Consider the following 13956-nt stretch of genomic DNA (forward strand, 5'->3'; position numbering starts at 1 on the left):
ATATAACAGATGGTCAGATGGGGACTGATGAAAGGACCATATAACAGAAGGTCAGATGGGGACTGATGAAAGGACCATATAACAGAAGGTCAGATGGGGACTGATGAAAGGACCATACAAAAGAAGGTCAGATTGGGACTGATGAAAGGAACATATAACAGAAGTCTGATGGGGACAGATGAAAGGACCATATAACAGAAGGTCAGATGGGGACTGATGAAAGGTCCATATAACAGAAGGTCAGATGGGGACTGATGAAAGGACCATATCACAGAAGGTCAGATGGGGACTGATGAAAGGTCCATATAACAGAAGGTCAGATGGGGACCAATCAAAGGACCATACAACTGAAGGTCAAATGGGGACTGATAAAAACCATATTGAATAGACCAGATAACAGAAGGCCAGAAGGGGACTGATGAAAGGACTATACAACAGTAGGTCAAATGGGAACCGATGCAAAAAATTAGAAAGACTAACAATTTTGTCCCTAAGACCAGATTATTAGAAAATTAGAAACTACTCTCTTTAAGTTCAATTTTAAAAGCTTTTGAATAGAATTCACCTAAACATAAATATGTTAACTTTTTAGGGGTTGGGGGGAGGGTTTGGCCCCGGCAATCATGTTTAACCCCGCCACATTCTATATGTTCCTGTCCCCAGTCAGGAGCCTGTAATTCAGTGGTTGTTGTTGGTTGCTATATATCCTATTTGTTTTTCTTTTATTGCTTTGTACATAAATCAGGCCGTTAGTTTTCTTGTTTTGATGTTTTGTTTGTCATTTCAAGGCCTTTATAGCATACAATGCCATACAGATTTTGTTCATTGTTGAAAGCTGCACAGTGACGTGTAGTTGTAAACATCTATGTCATTTGGTCTCTGGTGGAGAGTTGTCTCATTGGCAATCATACCATATGGTTTTATTTTTATATAGTTAGATAGTGAGGACTTTCCAGTGATAAAGTTTAGACCATTTTAACATAAACATAATTTTTCCCACAGTCCTTTTATCTATCAAAACAGTTAGCGTTATCAATGTATATGTTGATATCACTTTTATAACCTTGTTGTACTTTATCATGTACTTGTTTGTATTTATGATTCTCGGAATGAGATGCAAAAATAATTGTTTAATATTAAAAGGCACTTTAAATAAAACCGCAGACTTCATTGCACCCTCATTTTTATGTTAACTAAATGTCATACATGTATTAAAATCGGACATTTACCGCTATTTAAACTTGAAATCAGTTTTAGTATCACAATGTATCAGTCTCCTCCTAATTTAAGGATTTAATATTTTATCAAGAAACTTGCTGTTTGTGAAATTTCAGCCAATGAAACCGTCAGTGTTAGTTTATTTTTACACATTTGTTAGATCTTCCATTTGTGGAAAACCACAACTGTCCTCAGTTTTTTTTTATAAGCAATAAATTAGTTTGCTGTTTGCTTTCATTTTAGTTTTAATTGATAGTAAAAGATCATTCAGGCCTATGACTCTTTTTGGAATGAATAATCATTAAATCATAATGAGGTTCTATGTAAGTGCAGTATATGCGCAGTCATTTCATGCAGAGCTATCTTAATTTTAACACTATCAACCAATTCATCACTCATGTTTGCTTCCAACTGTTTCTCTCTATAAAATTTTGTACTAGTGCACTTACAAAATATGAATTACAAATTACCCGATTTGAAGCATCTTAATTTATCTATTCCTACAGATCACAGTCCAGAGTCATCAAAGATAAAATCTACTTGACCAAAATTACAAATATAACGGTAACAATTATCAGTATCAACAAAGTTTAAGGTTGGCCTGTCAATTTCTGCTGATTTCCTTGCCACTTATATGAAGATGTGATAAAAGTTATACCTGGATGTGATGTCGTTACTTTGCACCTGTAAAAATAAGGTGATTTTCTACCTTTGCATGGTAAGTTTATTTACTATTCATTTTTTCTTAAATGTAATGTTAAATTGTTTTTAAGAATTCAACATGAAGTCATGATGTGGTCATCGAGCAAATCACCTAGCTACAAGAAGAATATAAAAATGAACCGTTAGAGGTCAGCACAAGGTCTCCAAAAATTAGTGTTCACCCCTATTAAGAGGTCGCCACATGGTTCACTAAACAAGGCAAGGAATTCCAAAGATCACCACATGACCTTAAAAAAAATAAGCATGACCCCTTCTAACTTACAATAAAAACCTCAAAAATGACTAAGTATTCCTCTAAAACAAAACAAAAAGGTCTTTAAAATGACAAGATGAAGGAAAAGTGAAATTCAGTAAAGGCATATGAAAATGGAATAATTATAGCAAACTTTGCATCTCCTCTGCCAACATACTGATGATGCCTATAAAATGTTTGTTAGATAAACAAAATAATAGGAATTAAAAAATGTTTGTTAGATAAACAAAATAATAGCAATTTTGGGCCAGTGAGCATTTGTCAAATGGATAAAAAAAACTGGTCTTCATTCATTTAAAATAAATGCTTTCCTGCATGTCCAATAAAATTGAGAATGGAAACATATAAATGAACCAAAATAAAAAAAAAACATGCAAGACTAACAAAGGCCAGAGGTTCCTGACTTGGGAAAGGTGCAAAAATGTCTGTCTGATAAACAGTCTTCAAGTTGATACCTTTCTTTGCTTGACTGACAGGGAACCAGAAACACAAATTTACTACTGTCTATAGGTTACAATAAACCATTGAGTAACATGGGAACCAGAAACACAAATTTACTACTGTCTATAGGTTACAATAAACCATTGAGTAACATGGGAACCAGAAAACATATTATTTATTTATTACAAGACACCTAGTGGACTTTTTCATATACTGACATCAAACTAATATATGTATTTTTGTCCGAAATGATTTCAAAGAAATCTTACCTAAATTGTGATGAGACATGTATTTGTGAGTGCAGAATTGATAGGCAAGGGAGATAACTAAGACTTGTGTAAAGAAAAGCAAGGAGTTCCCATAATTTTAAGACTAAAATATTATTGCAATACATTTTCTTTATTTCTCATCAGGTTTCTGATATTTAACTTTCAAAAGTCTGCATCTCTTAAAATACTACTTGTGTCATCTATGAGGAAGAGCATTGTATTTTGCAACCTATACAGTCAGACTAGATCAAGGCCTATTTTGATAAAGCCAGACAAGTTTCTCATTATTAAGATGTCAAATGTAAATTAAAAGACCATTTAAGAAGGAATTCCAGTGTCATTTTAGAACTCATATATTCATATACCAGCATTTATAGAAATTTGCATCCTCAGATTCAGATATCAACCTCCTGTAAAGACTTAACTATGTCTAGGGGAATGTTATATATCTAATCTTATTGTCTTTGGTGACAGTTACATGCAGGATTAATTGATAGACATTACCATTTTTCTTAAGAAATATCATTCTTATTACAATACTGTACCAATAAACTGGATCAAATAACAAACCGAACCACCAACAACAATTATTGACAGGGTCAAAATGACTCCTGGATACATGACAAAAAGGCTCAGTGTGTTAAGAACATTAGGACAAACAGAGACTCAATGTCTCTTTTGAAAAAATTTAATATAAATTTAATGATAGCAAAACAGTAAAATTTTATCCCTTTATTAATTCATTCAGGTCATTAACACAGAACTTGATCCTGGAGTTACTTATTATTCATACAATCCTGGGGACACCTTGTCAAAATAACGCCATGATGCTTCTTTCTACCGTTATCTGAACCATGTCAACTCAAAATCTTTTTGTAATCTACCAAACAATACATATATAAAATCAAATGTCCAGGCTATTCTATCTAGGTGTCAAACAAAATACGCCCATCAATTTTTAAATTCGTATTCAAAATATTTAAGCAGGTGAATATAGGAATCTGTCAGATTCAATCTTAACACCTAGGTGGCAATTTATGTTATTTCAAACATTTTAAAGACTATGAAAGAGACCAAAAGATATCTGAATAGATTTTCATCAGATTACTTTACATCTTTCCAAATTACCAGTATCACCTCTGGTGGGTCACACTGCAATAATAATCATTGAACAAACAAAACTATCGCAACCAAATATAACACAAATAAACATGGATTTCAGGAAATCTATCTAACTTGGTCACCTTATTTCTTGACCACTATTTATCTTAAGTTTTATCACCTATATCTTTCATCTTTACTGATTTAATCATTTTAAACATTAAATTTTTATCATTTATTTGTGAGAAACGAAGTGAGACTATTTATCTATAAACAGCCTGACTTTACTAACGATTAGACACTATAATTGTAAGACCATATTGACTGATCAATTGTTACAATGAATCTTCTTAACTACTTTAGGGCATTTCAATAAGCCATGGTAATACTCAACAATTTTAACAGTCATTGAACATTTAATTTAAAGTAATTTAATTGCTCTATCAAAGTACTTCCTTTTAAGTACATCCACATAGAGGTCATTTTTTCATCAGATATGAAACTGAAATACAAAGAAATGGGATTTTTTGTTAATACACACTCAAGATACAAAGATGCTTTTGGGGTTAGGGTTTACAATATGTTCTTTTGTTTCATTTTTGTTTGTTTTTTGTGTTTTTGTAAGTTGTTCTTTTCTTTTTGGGGGGAGGGGGGTCAAAGGTAAAACAAGGATTTGTATACACTATACAAATCCTTGGGTAAAATAAAGAAAAAAGTTTCAATTTTTACTTCAAAACACATTAGTTAAAATATATTTAGTTATACAAGTCAAAAGCAAGTTGTATTAGAAAAACCATCTAACTCTCTGGTGGCTTAGACTTGGCTAGTAAGGATACCAGCTTATTTACCTTTTCATCACAGCTCAATATGGCTTAGAATTGGCTAGTCAGGATACCAGCTTATTTACCTTTTCATCATAGCTCAATATTGCTTAGAATTGGCTAGTAAGAATACCAGCTTATTTACCTTTTCATCATAGCTCAATATGGCTTAGAATTGGCTAGAAAGGACACCATCTTATTTACCTTTTCATCATAGCTCCCTATGGCTAAGAACTGGCTAGTAGGAGACCAGGCTATACTTTTCACACCAAGAGCATTCTCATAGGCACTGTACTTTGATATACATCTGCCATCAACTGAATACACCAGTATCTTGTACTGTAAATGTAAATAAGCAAAATATAATGTCAATAAAAGAGGGTGCAGATGGGGATTACAAAATAGAGAACAATTGTTGAAAAAATAAAGAATAGAGAATAATGGGAAAAAAAGAGAAGAGAATATTTGAGTGCTAAAATATAAAGAATTGATATACATCTTCCATCAAAGGAAAAATATTGCCCTAAAACTTAAATAAATGAAGAGCTACGCCATGATACGCCTTTGCTTTTTTCAAAAAATAAAGTTTCATAACTCCTCAATGTCATATCAGAAATTTATAAAAAAAACTAAAGGGAGGTTATTTTAATAGATATAAGGGTGAAGGTTTGGTACCATTAAAACATTCAAACCTGCTGCAATTGTTTGCACCTGTCCTAAGTCAGGAATCTAATGTTCAGTAGTTGTCGTTTGTTGATGTGGTTCATAAGTGTTTCTTGTTTTGTATATAGATTAGACTGTTGGTTTTCCCATTTGAATGGTTTTACACTAGTAATTTTTGGGGCCCTTTATAGCTTACTGATTGATGTGAGCCAAGCCTCCGTGTTGAAGACCGTACTTTGACCTATAATGGTTTACTTTTATAAATTTTGACTTGGATGGAGAGTTGTCTCATTGGCACTCATACCACATATTCTTATATCTATAAAACAGCCACCAAAGTTTAATGAAAGCTGTTCAAAGCACTTTTGAGTTATTGTCCGCAAACTTGAAAATCCCCCCTTTTTTATGAATAAAATCCCATAACTCGGAAACGTAAAACCTAAATTTATAAAAATCGAAAGGGAGCTTACATCAATAGATATAAACAATTCACCAAAGTTTCACAAAAACCACTCAAAGAATTTTTGAGTTATTGTCCGAAAACTGGAAAATCCATTTTTTTTAATGAATAAAACCCCTTATTTCGGAAACTTCAAATCTAACATTTATAAAAATCAAAAGGGAGCTCACGTCAATAAATATAAACAATTCACCAAAGTTGCATGCAAATTGGTTGAAGCATTTTTGAGTTAGTGTATGACATGTTGATGACGGACGGACAGACAACGGTATACCATAATACGTCCCGTAAACAGGCGTGTAATAGAGGAAAAAAAGAATGATGCCTCATAAAACAAATTTCATATCACAAATCTTCTATAATACAAATTAGTAACAAGAACATACTCAGCAACACTTCTGGATGTATGAAATTTACAGCAATCAAATTACAGATTGATCGCAACAAATAATGAACCAACTGATGTAAAAAATACTAAAACACACTATATCTTCATCTTATTGTGAAAATGCAGCAATTTGCACATAGACATTATATCACCAGAGGTTAGCTTTACCCTGCATGTTCACCTTAAGACAGAGAGTAGTGCACATTTTAATTATGGTGCTCTTGTATTTGATCAGGCTAAAGGAATTTAAATTTTATGTGCAATTTCATTGCTAAACATACACACTCACACAGTTAAAGTATCACAAAGAACTTTTGAGATCAGAATCAGACTATTTGGAAAACATGCCTTTGGAAGTTTTCCTAGTAGAAGTAGTTCTCTGATGAATATGGACTAAAATACCATCTGTGTGTTACATTCAGATACAACATAAGTCAATTTTCAGAAAATGCATATCAAACCTGAATAATTTACTTTAAGAAATTTAAAAGTTTACAGAATATCAAGTTTAATTATTTGAAACACCCATAACTTTGATATATATCTTCATTAAAAAGGCAGAAAATTGGATGTTATGTAAAATGTATACATCATCCTAGTGTAAAAGACTTTGGTCTATTTTTTGTTTTCCTAATATTTTAGCATTAATGTGGTTGTACTCCACTAAATATTTGTACAAATTTGCATTTTTTGCAATAAACTTAATTTGAATCAACTTTCCCATGTCCTAGTCCAAAATGAACTTTAACACTATATCTTTTCCCATCAATTATTAAAATGGACCACTTTTTTAAACAGCATTAGAAAATTGGTATATCTGATTTCAATAGGATCAAAGGATTAATTATTCTTAATTATTTGTTTATAATCATACCAATCATCACAACACTTTTTGACCCTACATGGGACTATATTTATTTCTGTATTGTACACTGGGCTGATATCATAATATTGACCTACGCCTTAGGACACATTACATCATGTAAATTTAAATTCAATTGAATTTGATTTATATCAAGTCAAGCTGAAAAATTTTAATTGCCATGTTTTCTATCAAATTATCAGAAAATTTATTTCAGAGGCTTTAATTGTTTATTGTGATGAGTTTGAATGAACTCAAAGTTTACCTTTGTAAGTTTTACCATAAAAGATATTCAAAATTTTATTTTTGAAAAATTCAGCAATATGTTGTTGAAATCAACTTTACTGAATTAAGAAGACTTCTCTGACACTTGTCTTTTAACAAAATAATTTCATAGTCAAAAATTTTCAAGTACTTTAAAAAACTTTTTCTTCTTTTTTACAAACTTTGGATTTTTATGATTGTTATTTGCCAAATGGTATAGTTTCAAAACCTGAAAAGGAGGCAGTGTTTCTTCTTGGAACTGCACAAGACCAAACAAACTTATCATTAAAGTTACAAAAGAATTTCAACTGTTGAAAATTCAAATTCAAACTAAACCCATTTACGTACAAAATGTTTGATTTATGCAGTAAACTTTTCAAACTGTGACATTTTCAAAACCTTTCCACAAGATAGCATGCCTTTATCGATTACAAATTTGACACATTTGTTTAATTTTTAAATTCAATGTACTTTCATTGCATTATCAGGTGCAACTCAATAAATAATCTTATCATAATTAAAATACATGGTGTCACTTTAAATCAACATATCTATTTAACACCTTGTTTGTCCGTAAGTCTCAAATTGATAAAAAATGATTTTCTTAAGCCATCGTATGCATTTTGCCTCTGGAATAAGGAAATACTAAGCTTGTTTTATTTGGATGTATTTCAAAAAAAATTTAACACTTCATACTAAAAGATGCATGAAATATGAGAGATAGTTAAATAGCCCCATGAGATGCAGAAAAGCCCCCCAAGTGAGGCTATTCAACCTTATAAAATAACTATAAAAATGCATAAACATCACATGATAAGTATACTAACTGCTGTAACTAATTGGTTTATAGATATACATATCTATACCACTTTTAATAGCTTATAAAAGTTCATTTGCATTGTAAGCTTGACTTTTAAACTTTCGTAATTGAGAAAAATTTAATATCTATGAAAAGTAGTTAATTTTCATTACCAAATAACGTTTAATAGGGTTCATATCATAGAAAACAGGATGTGTTACTTCTATTTTTATCTTCTGTCCACTTCTGCGAAATTGGTATCAAAAGGGTTTTAAATAGCTGTAGATAGCAACAAAAAGTTTCAAAGACTTTACAGGACGCCACAAGGTAAGTATATAAACATAAGGCAAAATTTTCCAGAAATTTATTAATAATAGAAAATGTACTTCACAATAAAAAATATGCATTAAAAAGTTCCAAATGAGATCTTGAATTTTTTTTTCTTTTTCTTAAATTTTTACACATGGAACTTCTCAAGTGAGAAAAACAAAGTTTAACACAAGTTAAAGATAAAATAAAAAGACAATTTTTGTCAAGAACAGTTACTGTGGATTCAGTTATTTTCTTTGGTACCAATTTGTGTGGATTGTGGAAAAATTGTATTTTCTTGGAAATTTGATTTCGTGGGTTCACCAAAGTGTGCACGCAAGCCTATAGTAAATTTGAACTTCGTTGTTTCACCTTAACCCTCTAAATCAACGAAAATGCAAAGCAATCTGTAACATCTATGTCTTGCTTTAAGGCATTCCTTACAGGCAAGGCAAAAACTGATGGACTTAATCAGTTGGGTGTTTTAAAACAGCTTTAGGTGCCACAAGCAGCCTTCCAGAACAACTGACATTGCCATTGGTTTTTGATCGGCTCATGTTTTTTTTCTCAGTCTTTAGTTTTAAATGTAGTGTTTTATAGGCAGCTGTTTGTTTTTTCCATGTATCTTCGTTTTTTTACGACTTATGATGTTTTATTGTTATTATAGTATCTTCTGTCTCTTCTTTCGAGTAAATATTATGTAATCATTTGCATACTAACTGATGCCATATAACATAGACAATATTAACAATATATAAACATTTAATACAGAATTCAGGGTGCACAACATACATTTTTGAAATATTACCTTCATCAGTAACCCGAATAATTCAGTCGTTTTATTCCACTGCTCTACGATGGCTACATTAACGCCTGAAGGCCTTGTCAATAAAAAATCGTCAAATAATCATTCGGAATTAGCTCGGGATTTACCAATCTCGATAACATTGAGCTATTAGCTGATTGGCTCTCTCTCACAGAGAGCACCAATGAAAATCCTGGATTCGTGACGTGTTTTTATTGTATAAAGAATTCAGGCCCTCGCGAGTGGGAGAGGCGATCACGGGGAGGGACTGAATTATTCGGGTAACTTCATTAGATACTCTCAAAACCAAAAGTTTAAGGAAGCAGAGGATCCTTACATAAGCTGTTATTCTATTCTAAATTTTTCGAAAATTGGTTTACAAGAAAATAATTCTTATATGATTTGCATATCTACAAATACTTGAATTGGATTGGCCAATTAGAATTTTTCTGTTGGTTTACACTTTGATAAACCATGTTTCCAAAACTACTTTCGTAATCTATTCATGCGCGATACACATGCTTGCAGGGATCCCGGGAATTTAAGCAAATTGAGATTAAAAAACAAATGCATAACAGTTGTTTCTATTCTAATGTATTTATAACAAGAAATGAATAAAATAAATGCACTAAAGCTTTGAAAATGTATAAAATTAAAATTTAAATAAAATTCCGCGAAATTTCATGAATGATTTGGCTAACTTACGTTATGGCAAAACACGACTTCATACAAATGAAAACTTTTGAAAGATTATTTGTTACTTGTACGCTTTCAATTCGGATAATATCTAAATAAAATGAACTTTTGGAGGAAGGTGCTATTTCATTTTAGATTCCGCTGCATTTATCGAACATTTATGGATTTTAGAAAGTCAATATGGCGGCCAACACCTTAGTTACGATCGCCAATTGTGCATTTGATGGTAATTATAGTAGCCTTTACACCAAAAAATGTTAATTAAAAATCGTGAATATTTGGCTTAAGAATTATAAGGATTAAACACATTTTTTCTAGAGGTTATTGATGTGTATTGGACTTTTATTCAGTTTGCGAGTTAATCTCCCCGGTTTACACATCAATTACCTCTAGAAAAAATGTGTTTAATCCTTTAATAGAAAAACAAAGGATATGGGGTATCCATCCATGACACAAAATTAGTATGTGCACAGCAAAAAACACACAACAAGCAAAGGAACAGTGCTTTTATTGCTGTTCTTCATCATTAAGTCACAGTGAGTCCTTCAACACAGAGCAAAAAAACTCTCACCGCACTGCAAGTTTAAGACGGCCGGCCCCTAGCACCAGCTTGAGCGGAATTGTTTGCAAAAGTAATTTGGATAGACTTTGAAAGATGCCTTTTATAGTTTAAATTACTGCAGGAATATATATATATATATATATACAGCTTATCAAAATCATACACATAATCTCATGAAACATTATGAATGTAAGTAACACTAATACTGGTATTTGAAGCAAAACTTTAACTCTCCTCCCACTTTAAATAGCCTAAGATATCTCTAATCAAAATTGTCTTTAAATTTATATGAAGACCACTATACAACCAGAGGATCTGAAATCAATCAAAGTAAGCAGGATGAATCAGCTGAAAAGTGATAGTGTCTGGGGTAAACGTAACAATCAACCAATCTACGTCATAGTATAAAACCAAAACACCAGTTTCATTCAACAACAATACAAATGATAAATAAACAAATTTTCTCATCAAATGTTTTTTGTAAAACTCAGGCAAAGTTTTCTACCAAAATAAAAGTAAATAATCTGTTGTTAAATTCTTTTGTTCAATTAAATCTACCCAATAATGCATCATCGTCATGGAAACAGAACTACAACAACAAAGTAATACTATATCTTCCTCCTTTCAAAAGACCAAATCTCCATCACTTTAAACAACAAAAAAATGCCTTTTATTGTTCTCTTTTGTAAAAATAAAAACATTCTCACAAAAAAATATAATGAATAATATACATTGACGATAACAATATCCCATCTAAACAATAAATACACAAATCTTTTAAAATGTATTAAAAATTGTTGAAGCGATGCTTCTAATCTCCCGTTTCATTTGCCATAGGGGAAAAATTACACCCGTCAAAATTTAAAAAGATGTTGCGATTAGAAAAGAATCACTCATCCGTGACAATATCCTACTGATCTGTATTAACCAGAGTACCTATTCTCTTTTTTCACAGTTAACTAAATGAAGTGAGAAAAGGATAGACCGCAACATTTAGGTGGATTTATCACCCTCTTCCGTCCAAGTAGGAAGTACCGTCCGTCCATAAACCCTACGATGCCGTCTCAAATGAATGGGGATTTACACAATACCTCTCAAGTGCCAATATGGAACTCCCGTCCAGATCCAAGACTGAACTATCTGCGTTCGCAAGGATACAATAATTACAACATGCCATCACATAATTATAATCCAGGATGCAGGTTTGTTTACATCTTACTTTCACTATCTACTTTCATTTTTCTCTTTCAGCTGCTTTTCATTCTTTTTTTATCATCCAATGCATTTTATTTCAAAAGCAGAATTAAACAAAATTAACTTTTCTTGCAACTAAAATTACTTTCACTTTTTTTTACTGCATTTAAAACTTAATTCAAATTGATGCAATTATTTGCAACATATATGAGTAAGATAATTCTTTAATGTTTCAAGTGGGTTTTTTTCATTTAGTCTTACCAAAGAATTGTCAATTTGACTTCTTTCTTAAGTAAATTAACAAAAAAGAAAGCTCTGCAAAAATCATGTGAAAAGATAAGAGAAAGAACTATATTCCTAACTGATGTTTCAAATTTGCATTTCTAATTTTTGATTTCCAACATTTAGACTTTGGAAAGACAGTACTGACTACTTTAAATACCAACATCATGAATAATATATGAGATAATACCAGATTTCCTAAACATAATCATACTAAGTTACTTTGTCATTTTAAGAAGAGTACAAGAAGTTAACCTTTCATTTTAAAGTTATAATTCTCTAATACCATTTAAGTCTTTTAAGTCATCTATGTAGGTTGAATGGGATTTAGAAATCTGTTAAGATTCCAATGCAAGAACAAAGGTGCTTAGACATCATTCTTTACAAAATCACTGGTCATTACAACAAGGACATTCTATATATCAAATGACCTGCTTATTGATTTTGTTCTCTCAGCATTAACATATCTAACACACATGTCAGTCACTTAGGAAAAAAATTCTTGAGGTCAAGCAAATTTTGCAAAATCAATAGTGGGCCTAAATCTTTGGTGTCTAGAATGAGTTCATCTTATGCTTGACCAATTGTCCACTTAAAAATATAGAATTCTTTTGCTGCAGTCTTTATAGATTTTTGAAGACATGGGACCACTTGAGAGCTTGTCATATGATATATACACATGTCTAGTGATGAGGACTGTAGAACCATGGTCTAATTTTACTATTTCAATAAACTGACTATTTACAAATTTTAAGCATGAACACATTGATTTTTTTTTGCTTCTCTATTTTCATGAAATTTCAAATGTGTAGGTTGAAATCATTGAAACGATAAATAAATGTACAACTACACTGTAGTAAAAATTTCGACAAAAAAATTGAATTCCATGGACTACATCTATATTCCATTTAAGAGCTTGGCCCATGATATAGAGGCTTGTTTTAGTGCTATTGTATCACGAAGCCCTGGGCTACATTTACTATATCAAAAGACTGACTATTTACAGCTTTAAAGTAGGGATGTCAACTTAGTGAACAATTACTAATCGAGTACTCGTTGGTTTTATCGTGCAATACTCGAGTACTCGCTCAGGAATATATCTACAACACGGAAACACAAAAATATGTATTTTACAATCTGTGGTTTGTTGTTCAATGGACGAAAAACCATCTACGTAAGTATCTGGGACAAGGAATAACACACCATAATTAACAGCTCATTACCTACAAGTACTAATTTAGTAAAAAAAAAACAGTAATCTAATCAATATAATTTAATGAACACCTATCTAACAATTATAACAAGGAAATACCTTATCAAACAATAGTATTTGGTAATCTTTAAGAAAACACATAAGGCATAAGGATTCGAAGTTTAATTATTTACTGAGGGTCACCAGAAGATGCAACGAATTAATTTTGTTTGGAAACATTTTTTTGTCAACTATCATTAGGGACAGTCGGTTTTGCAACTTTGTAAATTACAGTCTTGCAGACCAAAATATTTGCTCTGACGGTACTGATGTGACAGAATGGCTAAGACATGTTTAGTTTAGAGTGTTAGCCTAGATATAGCCACGTATTTTCGGAGGCATTTTAAATGGAAATTAAGCACACTGCTGAAAAGTAATGCAATCATGATCAAACTCCCATAATATTTTAATAGTTCATGACCATTTTCCAACCTATTTAATTCTGTATATACTATGCTTATGCAACAACAAACTTTTTTTTTAATTTGGCAATTTCATCCAACTTTTACAGTAATCTTGCATGAAATCTTATTTTATGTCAATATAAATCTTTCAGACATCATAGATTCTAAATTCCTTTTGATACAGTTTATA

At 31.5% G+C, this 13956-nt stretch overlaps 2 protein-coding genes across 4 annotated transcripts in view; one reads left to right on the forward strand and one right to left on the reverse strand.

The window, feature by feature from the left end:
• The window catches only part of LOC127710376 (WD repeat-containing protein WRAP73-like), a 58010-nt gene that overhangs the window by 22519 nt on the left and 21535 nt on the right, over positions 1–13956 (reverse strand). Inside the window, exon 8 of the mRNA XM_052216203.1 lies at positions 5031–5165. Within this exon, the coding sequence (XP_052072163.1) occupies positions 5031–5165 (135 nt within the window). The remainder of the gene's footprint in view (positions 1–5030; positions 5166–13956) is intronic.
• LOC127710373 (cellular tumor antigen p53-like) overlaps positions 11553–13956 on the forward strand; it is a 45722-nt gene continuing 43318 nt past the window's right edge. The window contains exon 1 of one of the 3 annotated variants that reach the window (XM_052216201.1): positions 11553–11836. In XM_052216201.1, the coding sequence (XP_052072161.1) occupies positions 11691–11836 (146 nt within the window). In that variant the 5' untranslated portion in view covers positions 11553–11690. The remainder of the gene's footprint in view (positions 11837–13956) is intronic. The other 2 variants (XM_052216193.1, XM_052216202.1) reach the window with 2 other exon arrangements.

The sequence above is a fragment of the Mytilus californianus genome, unplaced genomic scaffold (genome assembly GCF_021869535.1).
Source record: "Mytilus californianus isolate M0D057914Y unplaced genomic scaffold, xbMytCali1.0.p SCAF_75, whole genome shotgun sequence".
NCBI classification, from domain to species: Eukaryota; Metazoa; Mollusca; class Bivalvia; order Mytilida; family Mytilidae; genus Mytilus; species Mytilus californianus.